General features: G+C 37.8%; 1 protein-coding gene across 1 annotated transcript in view; it reads right to left on the bottom strand.

The window, feature by feature from the left end:
- The window catches only part of tubgcp6 (tubulin gamma complex component 6), a 21,890-nt gene that overhangs the window by 3,534 nt on the left and 5,549 nt on the right, over positions 1-12,807 (bottom strand). Inside the window, exons 7-22 of the mRNA XM_016570772.1 lie at positions 12,023-12,086; positions 11,791-11,900; positions 11,067-11,158; positions 9,572-9,711; positions 8,856-9,005; positions 8,458-8,539; positions 7,137-7,225; positions 6,949-7,064; positions 6,180-6,318; positions 5,637-5,723; positions 3,109-5,545; positions 2,804-2,962; positions 2,540-2,708; positions 1,250-1,391; positions 905-1,099; positions 615-826 (exon numbers count right to left, since the gene is read on the bottom strand). Coding sequence (XP_016426258.1) covers positions 615-826; positions 905-1,099; positions 1,250-1,391; positions 2,540-2,708; positions 2,804-2,962; positions 3,109-5,545; positions 5,637-5,723; positions 6,180-6,318; positions 6,949-7,064; positions 7,137-7,225; positions 8,458-8,539; positions 8,856-9,005; positions 9,572-9,711; positions 11,067-11,158; positions 11,791-11,900; positions 12,023-12,086 — 4,383 coding nt within the window. The remainder of the gene's footprint in view (positions 1-614; positions 827-904; positions 1,100-1,249; positions 1,392-2,539; positions 2,709-2,803; positions 2,963-3,108; positions 5,546-5,636; positions 5,724-6,179; positions 6,319-6,948; positions 7,065-7,136; positions 7,226-8,457; positions 8,540-8,855; positions 9,006-9,571; positions 9,712-11,066; positions 11,159-11,790; positions 11,901-12,022; positions 12,087-12,807) is intronic.

Below are 12,807 nucleotides of genomic sequence, written 5' to 3'. Positions count from 1 at the left end.
TATATATATATATATATATATATAGATAGATAGATAGAGTACTATTTTTGCTAGATTTTCCCCCCAAATATATAAATGTTAACAATAATCCACAATTAATGTTAATAAAAATGTTTTGTGAAAACATACTTAAACTCCACAATTCATTGAAATCTTCCCACCAACTTGGTTGCAAATGCAATCTTCCCACCCACTTGCTCATCGCAATGCATTCTGGGATTGTGTTACCCATGAAGGACACCTTAAATTTTGTCCTAAATGAATTCTATATATCCCTAAATATTAAGTTTATAATTCTGCTGCCTCCTGTTTGGAACAAGCCTTAAAGCCTATGTAAGCAGTTCACTTGGTTTTTGGAACAGATCTATACGAACCATTGTGACAGATTTAAAAACAGTACCTTTTTTCATAACCAGCAAATGAGAAATGAAGAGACTGAACTGGACATGAAACGTACTCATCTGTGCGCAGAGTTTCATACATTTACTGGGTGTGCAACGAGGGGCAGAAAAGAGACAGCGGGGCAGAAATCTCACCCAAAAAGAACCATCGTTTCATATCCTGCTCCAGATATCTGTATATGAACAGTGAATATGTCATGTTTGTGTCCTCACCTGAAGATGGCTCTGTTGAGGTATTCGGCGTGTGTGCGGTGAATGGCGTCCAGGTCGTTGGCGCTGCTCAGTTTGTGTGTGAACTCGTTCCAGGACACCTGAACGTCTCGGAGGGACCACACCATGTGTTTGAGCTGCAGCAGGAAAGAGAAGAGTCTGTTGTATTTGTTCAGACAGCTGTCTGTGATGACGATATTCACCGGCCAGTCCACCTACAGACAGAACGAGAGAGAGATTATGAAAATATTGCATCGGGAACTGAAGAAATGAGCACAGTGGGTGTCTCTGACCTTGTAGCGGAGCTCGAGACAGTTCAGCGAGTCTGGTGCGTGAGGATGGAAGATCTCAGGGAGGTATCGCAGCGCAAACGTGAAGTGAGCCGCCAGCTCGCTGTCGCCGTGAACGCTGTACTGTAAGGCCTTATTGAGAATGGAGTTCAACACCAGCGGGGTCAGCAGCTCACCGGGCGTCTGACCACTGCCCAGCTAAACACAACACACAGTGATAAGCATTTCCAACATACATCACATGGCCTCATTATGCTGCATGGTTAGTTCAGCGAGAGGCATCTAGTTATCTTTCACATGTTTCATTTGTCATTTTTAAATCAGATTTTGCAGAAAAACTGTTCAGACCTTCTCAAAGAGCTGATCGCTGAGAAAGAGGGCAAACTCTCCATCCTCCATTAACAGGAAATGTCTGAGTGTCTCAAAGTGTTTCTCCACACCCAACTCCACGAAGAAATAATCCACCACGGCCTTATTTACCATAGACACACTGAGAGAGAGAGAGATTCAAATGTACAAATTGTTTTTTTTGTAGTATAAAGGAATTTCTGTGTTATTTATAGTTTACATAAGGGGCTGGATATTGGAACTGATTTCACAATTCAATTTGGATTTCGATTTGAATTGAAAATATATTTCAGTTGCAATGTAAACAGGCCTGAGTAAATTATCACCCAAATGATCAAATTTATCGTTACATTTAACACATTTTTTTAACATGACTTAAAAAATTTGTTTCAAAATGTTTATTTATTTGTCAATTAGATTTTTTTGATTTTCATTTATATTTTTGATGATTTATATATATTGATTATATATATGGTTATATATATTGTCAATTAGATTGTTTTGATTTTCATTCATATTTTTGATTATTTATATATATAGATTTTATATATATATTATATATATATATATATATATATTTTTTTTTTGAATGAATACATTGATAACGGCACTTAAAAATAACTATTAATTTAATACTATATATTTATGTACAAATTTGTACATAGATATATAGATAGATAGATGTAGGTATAAAGATAGATATAAATAGTATATAATACTATTATTTATAAATATTTTGAATCAGTTTTAATTTTGGGATTTTCTGTTTTAATTTTCATTTTTAAGTTTGAGTAATTTTGTTGTGTTTTTGTTATTTTACTACTTTTTTAAAATATATGTCTATATAATATATTTTTTTTTACATTTTTATTTCAGCTTTAGTACATTGTTAAACTAAATGAAAATGAGAAATACAATCTAGCTGAAATAAGTTTTTTCAATATTTTAAGTTAACATTTATTTTAAGTAACAAAAATGGTTTTAAGCTTAGTTTCAGTTTTAGTTAACTACAATAACCCTGATTCAGACCAATAACTTTTCTCAAAATTCAAAGAACTGGCTCATAAAAGTCATTTGTTCTTGAATCTTACTATACTCATCATGCTGTTTGTTTTGCATTGAACCAACTAAGACTCCTTCATGCCAAAGGTATAAATAAAAATAAAAAATTAATCTCATACAAGTGTTTATAAAATTTAGGTGGATGATTTACACTAAATGAGATTTTAATAAGCGAATTTGCAAAGCTCAAATAAAGAATGGGATAAATCATAAAATAAATGTACATACTGTGTAATCAGTGGTGTTGTAACTGAGTGTTTCATGAGAACAGGAAGTGGCATCATCTCGTTGAGCTGAACAGCAGTGACGTCGGTGGCCCGGTGCAGGGACGGGTCTACAGGAAGGCCGTTCGGACCCCACGTCACCTGCAGTAGCAGCTCAGAGTCTGGAGCCGCAGCTAGAGCAGGAACGACAACACAAACCTCTCCATTTCTGACATAAAGAAAGAAAGCTCTAGTGGTTCATGATGAAGGCAGACGGTCCGGTACTCACTCATCAGGCCGTACGAGTCCTGGTACTGCTCCACTTGGTACTGTAAGGCTAGGCTGAGAAGATAACGATCCTCTGGACTCTCTTTAGGGGACAATCCCAGTCCCAGAGCCCAGGCAGACAGTCCCTCATCCAGGGAGAACAGCTCACTAGGGGGCACTGCTTTACAACATTACAAATACAAACAATATGAAATCATTAACCACAGTGGATTCACTTTGTGTATGACCAACAGACATCAACAAAAAACATAAAGACCTAATATATATATATATATATATATATATTTTTTTTAGCAGCGTTCTCACCCTGGATGTCTGGGTTGGCTAGATTTTCTGCATCTTCTGATGTTCTGTCAGATTTGGATGGTGGCCTGTCACCGTACAAACTCCCTGGCACCACCCCGCCAACCATGCAGCCCATACCCAGAGCAGAGTCTGACGAATGCCCGTGGGCACCGCTGTAAAGAGAGCTGGGCCGAGTGGTTTCAGTCCTATGAACCACACACCCGATACCCAAGGTGGACTGTGAGGAATGTCCATACGCACTGCCAGGTAACGGAGAGGGTTGAGGATCTACGCCTGAGACAACACACCCGACTGTCAATGTGGAGTCAGATGTATGACCAAAAGAGCTGCCAGGTAGAGGGGTGGGTGATGGGGCAGCATCGGGCATCACACAACCCACTTTAAGGGTGCTGTCAGAGGAATGACCATATTTGCTCCAACGTGGCAGAGAGGAGGCAACATCCGACACAAACTCACCCACCTTTATATGGGCGTCAGAGGCGTGGCCATGAATATTAGCGGTGTGGACGGGATTGGTCACTTCAGAAACATGTTCACCAACCTTTATATGGGCGTCAGAGGCGTGGCCATGGATGTTAGGTGTTGGAAGAGGATTGGTCACCTCAGAAACATGTTCACCAACCCTTATATGGGCGTCAGAGGCGTGGCCATGGATGTTAGGTGTTGGAAGAGGATTGGTCACCTCAGAAACATGTTCACCAACCCTTATATGGGCGTCAGAGGCGTGGCCATGGATGTTAGGTGTTGGAAGAGGATTGGTCACCTCAGAAACATGTTCACCAACCCTTATATGGGCGTCAGAGGCGTGGCCATGGATGTTAGGTGTTGGAAGAGGATTGGTCACCTCAGAAACATGTTCACCAACCCTTATATGGGCGTCAGAGGCGTGGCCATGGATGTTAGGCATTGGAAGAGGAGTGGTCACCTCAGAAACATGTTCACCAACCCTTATATGGGCATCAGCGGCGAGGCCTTGGATGTTAGGCATGGGAAGAGGAATGATAACCTTAGAAATATGTTCACCAACCCTTATATGGGCATCAGAGGAGTGGCCTTGGATGTTAGGCGTGGGAAGAGGAGTGATAACCTTAGAAACATGATCGCCAACCATTATATAGGCATCAGAGGCGTGGCCATGGATGTTAGGTGTGGGAAGAGGAGTGGTTACCTCTGAAACATGCTCACCAACCCTTATATTGTCATCAGAGGCGTGGCCATTGATGTTAGGTGTGGGAAGAGGACTGGTTACCTCTGAAACATGCTCGCCAACCCTTATATGGGCATCAGAGGCGTGTCCATGGATGTTAGGTGTGGGAAGAGGAGTGGTTACCTCTGAAACATACTCCCCAACCCTTATATGGGCATCAGAGGCGTGGCCATGGGTGTTAGGTGTGGGAAGAGGAGTGGTTACCTCTGAAACATGCTCCCCAACCCTTATATGGGCATCAGAGGCGTGACCATGGATGTTAGGTGTGGGGATGGGAGTGGTTACCTTGGAAACATGTTCGCCAATGCTTATATGGGCATCAGAGGCGTGGCCATGGATGTTAGATATGGCAAGAGGAGTGACCTGCTTGGAAACTTGTTTGTAAACCCTTATATGGGCATTGGAGGAGTGGCCACAGACATCAGAAGAGGGTAAAGATGAGATCAGTGCTGGATCAGGATCATGGCTGTTATTTCTCGTATCAGAATCGGACTCTGACTCATGGAAGCCTCTGAGAAGAGACACAGATTGTTCTTGCTCTGGCTGAGAACAGTGAGAGGGCTGGCTGACACTCTCACAGGACTTGGCTTCCTCTGTTGGCTCCTGGGCGGCTTGCTTTGGCTCTGAACCTGTGCTGGCCGCCGAGGGCTGTGTTCCCGTCTCATCTCCAGTCGGTTGTTTTTCTGTACACTGGCTATCACTCTCTGCCTCACATGTTCGCGCTTGAGTAGTTTGTGCAGGGGTGTTTGACTCAGAGCGTATTGGGCCCTTGTTCCGCCCTGAGGCAGTGGAGCCTCCCAGCTGCACGGAGCTCTGTGAAGGGTGTCCATGAACACTAGCCTTCGGCTGACCTGATGGCACCTCTGGAGTGAACTGACCCAATAGGAAGCTGGACTTGGACGCCTGTCCATTTATATTAGGAACGGGGACAGACTCCAGGAATTCCGAAACGTTTTCACCAACGCATATGTGGTAGGTCGATGGGTGTGGATGCTGTGGGTGGGGTTTCTGAGGGGATTGCAGGAGGTCGGATCCAATGTTGTGGAGGGCCTGGGTCACGGCACCACTATCAGGGACGTATGGAGGCTTCAGGAGGAAGTCAGCTATGTCGATTTTCTCTGATTTAAGAGCTTGAGTTTCACCAATGGCAGGAGAGCAGGGAGGAGCAAAGGATTCTGTGAGAGGAGGATTTGCTGTTTGCTGTTCTCGTAGATTCTGCTGCTCAGAGAGCAGAGGTAAAATGAAAACAATTAAAACAGCATTGGAGCAGGTTGAATTTATTATGCTATAGATGAGTATATTTAAAGAACGGCACACAGACCTCAGCGTGTAGTTGTGCAGGTTGTAGCATTTGGGATATTCCTGGAGGGGGGCCCTCCTGACCTAAAGGAAACTTCTCCAGAAGAGCCTGAACATAAATCATAGCACCTCAGACATAAAGATTTTCCCTTATCCATCACTTCAAAATAGTACCTTAATGGCAAATGCACACATATCCTTGGCTAACTGCTGAAGTAATCAGTCAGTTAAAAGTTTAAGGAACTCAGAAAGGATGGTTCATAAACTGAGAACGGGAGACTTTCATATGACACAAGTAAGATTATAGTTGTATTATTTCTATAATTTAAATTATATTGTTATTAAACATTTTTGTAAAAAATAAATGTATAATAATATCACTATTACAATAGCAAAGTAATAGATAGATACTAAACAGGTACTAAAAATCTCTATTAAAATGCAAAAAAAGAAAAAATGTTAAAAATAAATAACATCTATAAATATATTGTAATAAAATAAGTTATTGAAAAAATGACAAATAATAACAATAAAAAAAAAAAAAAACTGAAGCATGATATCAGACCTGTACATTCTGTTGTTCTTGCTGCAGAAAGTTCACTCTGCGCTCGTCGAGTTTCATCCTCTGCACCTTCCACATGGCTCTGAGCTCTCGTCTTGCAGCGGCTTCTGATAACTGACTGTACTGAGTAATCAGATCCATACTGAACACACACAGAAAATACATCATTTAATAAATGTCTTTGATCTCTCTGGATATTTGAGTCCTTTTATAAAGTGCAACAGTGCAAAAAAATCCTATTAATTCTTTTCACAGTGAAATAGATTTTTATTGATAACATGAACTTTTCAAGACAGACCTACCATGAGCTCTGAGGGTGAAACGACACTATATGAAGCTAAAAGTCAGTGCAATTTCCACTACATTAAAAAAAAAAAAAAAAAGTCATTAATTGCCAAATTTTAGGTGTAATGCCAACCATAACAAATTATGCTTAGTCAATAGTTTTACATTTTACCACTGTTTTTCATTTGATTATGTCATTTGCAATGCCCTATAGGATGAGTAGTTCATTCCCTCATAAACAAAAAAAGTACAAAAAAGTAAAAAGTAAAAAGTCTTTTTTCTTAAATACTTCTTTGGTTTGAATCCAACATTTTAATGTTATGATTCATCTGAGAACTGTTTGTTTTGGTTCACGGCTCAGAATGCTTTACTGAATAAATTGCTCAAATGCATGAATGGGAAATAAACTTCCTGTGGGCGGTCACTGCTGCCCTACAGCCTCAGCTTCAATCGCTCTTTTTTCTGATTGTTACTGCATGCCGCCCACCGTGCCCGGCGCTCCAGCTGCTCCTCGAGGGCCTGCAGCCTCTGCTCACGGTCTCTGAGCTCTCGAGCGTAGCTGAAATCGTCTTCCTGCTCCTTCCGTCTCACAGCACTACGCCACTGAAACCACATCCATACAAGTTAGAACCATTGAAGATGGTTTTACTGAAGGGTTATTAATATGCTCCTCACCTCCTGGTCGAGCTCCAGCTGCTGTTTCATCTCTTCAAATCGCTCTCTCTTCTGGGCCTCCTCTGCCAGACGCTGCGACACCTGGTGACCTGCAGGGGGCGAGAGCGAGAACAGTGGGGCGTCAGCTGAAATCCCCATTCATCTGTCTCTGTGGGGAGGAATTCTCTCTCGCTAGTCGTCCTGATAATTAATACTTGACCTCTGCGAGGAGAACAGCTGTGTGTCCTCCTTACATAAAAAAAAAAAAAACATTGTTTACTACACATATCAGTGTTAGTTTTTGTTATTTTAGTATTTAAACTAAATTAATCAAGAATGAAACATTTTGCTTAGCAACTAGTTGACATTTTGTGGTAACTTTGTAATTAGATTTTTTTGGGGGTAATTTTTATTATTTATTATTTTTATTATTTTAAATATGTCTAAATATGTCATTTAAAAAAGTTCTTGTTTTTTTGTCCTTTTTTAAAGCATCTTTATATAGTGTATTACGTTTGAGTTTTTCTTCAGTACTTTTATTTGTTATTTGATCATTTTAGCAATTTTTTTGTCATTTTTATTTGTTTTCAGTGTCTATAGAGTTTTAGTTTTAGATTATTTAATTTTAGTTATTTTAGTACTTAAAATGCGCATAAGAAATTTGAGTAATTTGATAAGTCTGTCATTTTTATTTATTTATTTTTTTTTTAACTATGTATAGTTTTTATTACATATTAGTTTTAGTTCGATTTATTTTAGTACTTGTATTTTAGCCATTTTTTAAAATAAATGTTGTAATTTTATTGTGTTTTTGTAATCATTTTTATTTTTTGTCTAGCATGTCTATATAGTTTTTATTAGGTTTTAGTTTTAGTATATTTAGTTTTAGTTAAAAATGTAAAAAAAAAAAAAAAACATTTTGCCTTGGCATCTGCACGAAATAAAATACATTTAATGTTTTATTTCAGTTAATGTTTATTTTATTTCAAGTAATACTTTTTATGGTTTAGTGTTAGTTAACAATAAAAACCCTGTTACATATCAGTCAGATCTTCCTGTCTAAGTGAACGGCTTTTGACCAGGATAATCAGCAATGTGGTTCTGTCCCAAATGGGTCACTCAACGAGAACTTGCAGGCCCACAGAATGTCCCATTTCTCATTTTATAATTTAGAAGGGTGCTATTTGGGACAGGGAACTATGATGAAAGACAAGTCTGGCTACGCAAGACTAATTTTAGCCAGACAGAAGCTGCTAACAGCATCAGGTGTGTGTGTGTGTGTGTGTGTGTGTGTGTGTGTGTGTGTGCGCGTGCGTGGGTTTTGAAGGGACAGATTTCTGACCTCTGATTTTCTCCAGGGTCTTGGCCGCTGACACTCTAACCTGGTTAATGAGCTCCTGTCGGGCCTGTTCAGTCCGCATAGCCTGACAAAACACAAGTTAGAGAGAGAGAGTGGGGAAAATTAAATAAGACAGACTTCAGTGCAAAACAATAAAACAGATTTTATCCCAGGTCAGAGTGTCCTGATGAAACTGGGTTAATGGACCGGCTTTTAAAATCTCATCTGTTGCCATGCCAACAGTACTGGCTCTCCACCATTATTGGCTCTGAATTCATCAAGCATACTGTAGACATATAAACATTTAACCTGGATGAGCTATTCTAAATTCCTCATCATTCATTTACAACATATCAACATCTCCACAAATCATTCAATCAGCATGATGACAGGTGCAGTACCTGCTCCTCCCTGCTGATGGCGCTGTGCCTAGCGATCGTCTCCATTCGTCCGCGATACACAGCACAGTCTCTCTCAATCTCCTCTACTTCCTGCAGGGAAAATGTCACCGCGATCCTGGGCACTGGTACATCCGACCAGAAGATGTAGTGCTGTTCAATGAACAGATGGAGTTAGACGGAACTTCCGATGTTGTAATTATCGCCAGTAAAACGTATTTTTATTTATTTATTATTATTTATTATATATACACATATACTGTTCAAAAGTTTGGAGTTTTTTAAAGAAATTAATGCTTTCAGCAAGGACACATTAAATTGATCAAAAGTGACAGTAAAGACATTTATAATGTTATAAAAGATTTATATAAAAAAAAATGCTGTACTACTTTTCTATTAATCAAAGAATCCTAGAAAAATGTATTACGGTTTCCACCAAAATATTCAGCAGCAGAAATGTTTTCAACACTATACAACCCTCTACGCACACCTTGGCAATATAATCGCCATTGGCAAGAAAATTGTAATAATAATACACAATATTACTGTTTTTATTGAATTTTTCATCAAATAAATGCAGCCTTGCATTTAAGATGCAATGTATTTTCAAATTATTTGCATTTAATGCAGCATAAGAGACGAAAAAAAAAAAAAAATCTTACGGACCTCAAGCTTTTGAGCAACAGTGTATTTGAAGCATTATAAAGCATTATATGCACCTGTGGGCAGCAGATTTTCAGCAGGTTGATTGTTTTCCCGCAGACGTAGACGTCATTGGCGATGTGTTTGAGGAACACCGGCACACAATCCTCTGCATCACACGAAATCAGAGTGTAGCCCTGCGTCCAAAAGTTCTTATCTGAGGAAACAGATTCATTCATTTTTAAAGGGGTTTTGCATAAATGTGACCCTGGACCACAAAACCAGTCATAAGGGTAAATTTTTCTGAAATCGAGATTTAGACATCATCTGAAAGCTGAATAAATAAGCTTTCCATTGATGTATGGTTTGTTAGGAGAGGACAACATTTGGCCGAGATACAACTATTTGAAAATCTGGAATCTGAGGGTGCAAAAAAATCTAAATATTGAGAAACTCGCCTTTAAAGTTGTCCAAATGAAGTCCTTAGCAATGCATATTACTAATCAAAAATTAAGTTTTGATATATTTACAGTAGGAAACTTGATATATTTACAGTAGGAAATGTACAAAATATCTTCATGGAACATGATCTTTACTTAATGGCCTAATGATTTTTGGCATAAAAGAAAAATCAATCATTTTGACCCATACAATGTATTTTTGGCTATTGCTACAAATATCCCCCAGCGACTTAAGACTGGTTTTGTGCTCCAGGGTCACAAATGTCATATTGATTTAAAAATTAGATTTTTAAAAATCGGAATTTTTTTTGTTGAGTACCATCAGTGTGGCTGTAACTGAATAAAAGAAGACAGAAACGCTTTGAATGATGACATTCAAAAAGAACATTAAGATAATAAACACTGTACTGCGACAATGTTTATCTGTGTTCTTAAAACCACCTCGAGTATTTTAATAATTAAGTAATGTTATTTATATATAGATTTTATAATGTAATGGTATTTATAATCCGATAATCGACTTAGCCGTTATTCCAGTGTAGAATTTATTTCTGCGTCATTCTGTAATAAGAAGCCACATCAGATCAAGAGGGAAATTATTTTAAATATTTGTCTGATGTTGTGCAGTAAAAGAATGTTATAATGTTCTTTTTTGTTGTTGGACAAAAGGTTTAGTCATTACAAGGGAAGATGCTCGGCGTGTGTTGCTTTTTCAGAAGCAGGCGTTTTCTCATCTCAGCGCGCACTCACAGACACACAAACAGAGCCAGCTTGGAGAGAAATAAAACGCATGGAAATTTAAAAGCAAAACCTAGAAAACGCTCTGATTGGTTGACCTCTTCATCTTTTTCTGTTGCTTGTTTTGAATACTGCACGTGGACAGAGGCGTCACCAGGTTTTTTTGCGTAGTTTAGAGTGCCAAATCGTACCAGCGTACTTTGAGGTCAAAATGCGTATCCGCTAGGCAAAATGCGCACAGGTTGGCAGGTTTGCCGTTATCACTGACGTAACTGCACACAATCAAGATAATACAAGAAATCCATAATAATGCAGCAGAAAACAGATGGATTTAACATTCAACAAAATTAAAGCATGAGACTGAGAAGCTCACCTCTGTAGGTCAGATAATCCTCATTGACCTCGATCATAAACTCTTTATATACGTCACGGAAGACGCCACTGTACACCCAGTCTGAAACAAACCTACACACCCACACAGATAGTTAGTTAGCTATCAAAACAAGAAGATACCACAGACAACCACTGTTTTTCTTGAAAGCTACATTATACTGTAGACTAACTAGGCTAAACTATCTAACTATAAAAAAGTTTTTGATTAAACATTCACATTTATGCACATGCTTTTAACACTAAAAAGTATAGGCTACTTCTTTTCAAATTATGCATTCTCTAGAATCAAACCCATGACCTTGGCATTGTTAGTGACATGCTCTACTGTTTGAGCTACAGGGAGGCTAAAATGAATTAATTATTAAAATAAAAAATAATTATATTAATCAATTAGATTATCAATTTTGTTTTTGGGACTTGACAGACGTATCTTCTATACATGATGATTCTCCATTCACATCACACAAGAAAACTAACAGCATACGGGTTTGTTCCAACATGAAGGCGAGTAAATAATAGCAGAGAATCTGTATTGTGCATTTAAATGCCAGTCAGACACTACAGTATCTCACTACCATTTCATGGTCTCAATCACTCGGAAAATATAGTGTGTCAAAAACCACTCTGCTCTTAAGTGACCTTCCGGAGTTGAATAATAGATAAATAAATAAATAAAAAGCGAAAGGAGGAGATGAGTTTCTCACCGTGTGTACGGCTCACAGCTGCTCTTCAGCAGTGACAGCAGCACCGGATGATTCTCATTACTGCAGTTACTCTGAGCTTCATTATACAGACACGACAGCAGCTTTACACCCTAAACACACACATCACACTGCTAATAACACAAACACCATCGCAGACCTGCAACTGAACTCCACTTCAAAGCTGATGTCTCTGACAGAAATATTTAAAGTGTGTGACGAGAGTGTTTCTTACCACGGGGAAAGTTGCTCGTCCCACGCCTCCGATTCCATCCACACAACACAGTTCTGACAGATACCTGATCAACACACACATGCACACGTACAAAGACAATGATTAACAGCTGCTGAAACTCATTTTAAAGACTAATCTATTTATGTTGCTGTTCTTCTCTTGATGTCCGATAATAATAACACCCAGACCACTGGCCCCAACACACAAAAAAATAAAAATATACAATTAAATTTTTTATTAATTCATGTTATATTTACATTTATTATTTTATTATATAAAATAATATATATTTTAAATCTATACTTTTGTATTTATATAGTTATATTTTGTGTGTGAATATATACACACACACATTATTAAATATATAAACATATCTACACATAAATTATACATTTAAATATTTAAGAAATAATTTAATTTTTACAAAGGTAATTTTAAACATTCCATTTTAAAAATATAACATGATTTAAATATACAATCTTATGTATATATTTATATTTTGTGTGTTCATATATACACACATATATATATGAATATATTATGTATATATTTAAAGAATTCATGGAATTTTAAACACAAAATATGAATATACACAAAATTAAATTTAACATATTTTTAAAATGGAATATTGAAAAGAACTCTTTAAATATATACATAATATATTAATATATGTGTGTATATATGAACACACGAAATATAAATATATACATAAGATTGTATATTTAAATTATGTATTATATTTTTAAATGGAATATTTAAAATTATCATTGTATATATATATATAT

The sequence above is a fragment of the Sinocyclocheilus rhinocerous genome, unplaced genomic scaffold (assembly GCF_001515625.1).
Source record: "Sinocyclocheilus rhinocerous isolate Xijiao unplaced genomic scaffold, SAMN03320098_v1.1 scaffold561, whole genome shotgun sequence".
Taxonomy (NCBI): Eukaryota; Metazoa; Chordata; class Actinopteri; order Cypriniformes; family Cyprinidae; genus Sinocyclocheilus; species Sinocyclocheilus rhinocerous.
The sequence above is the reverse complement of the archived record's forward strand: the minus strand, read 5'-3'. Positions and strand labels throughout refer to the sequence as shown.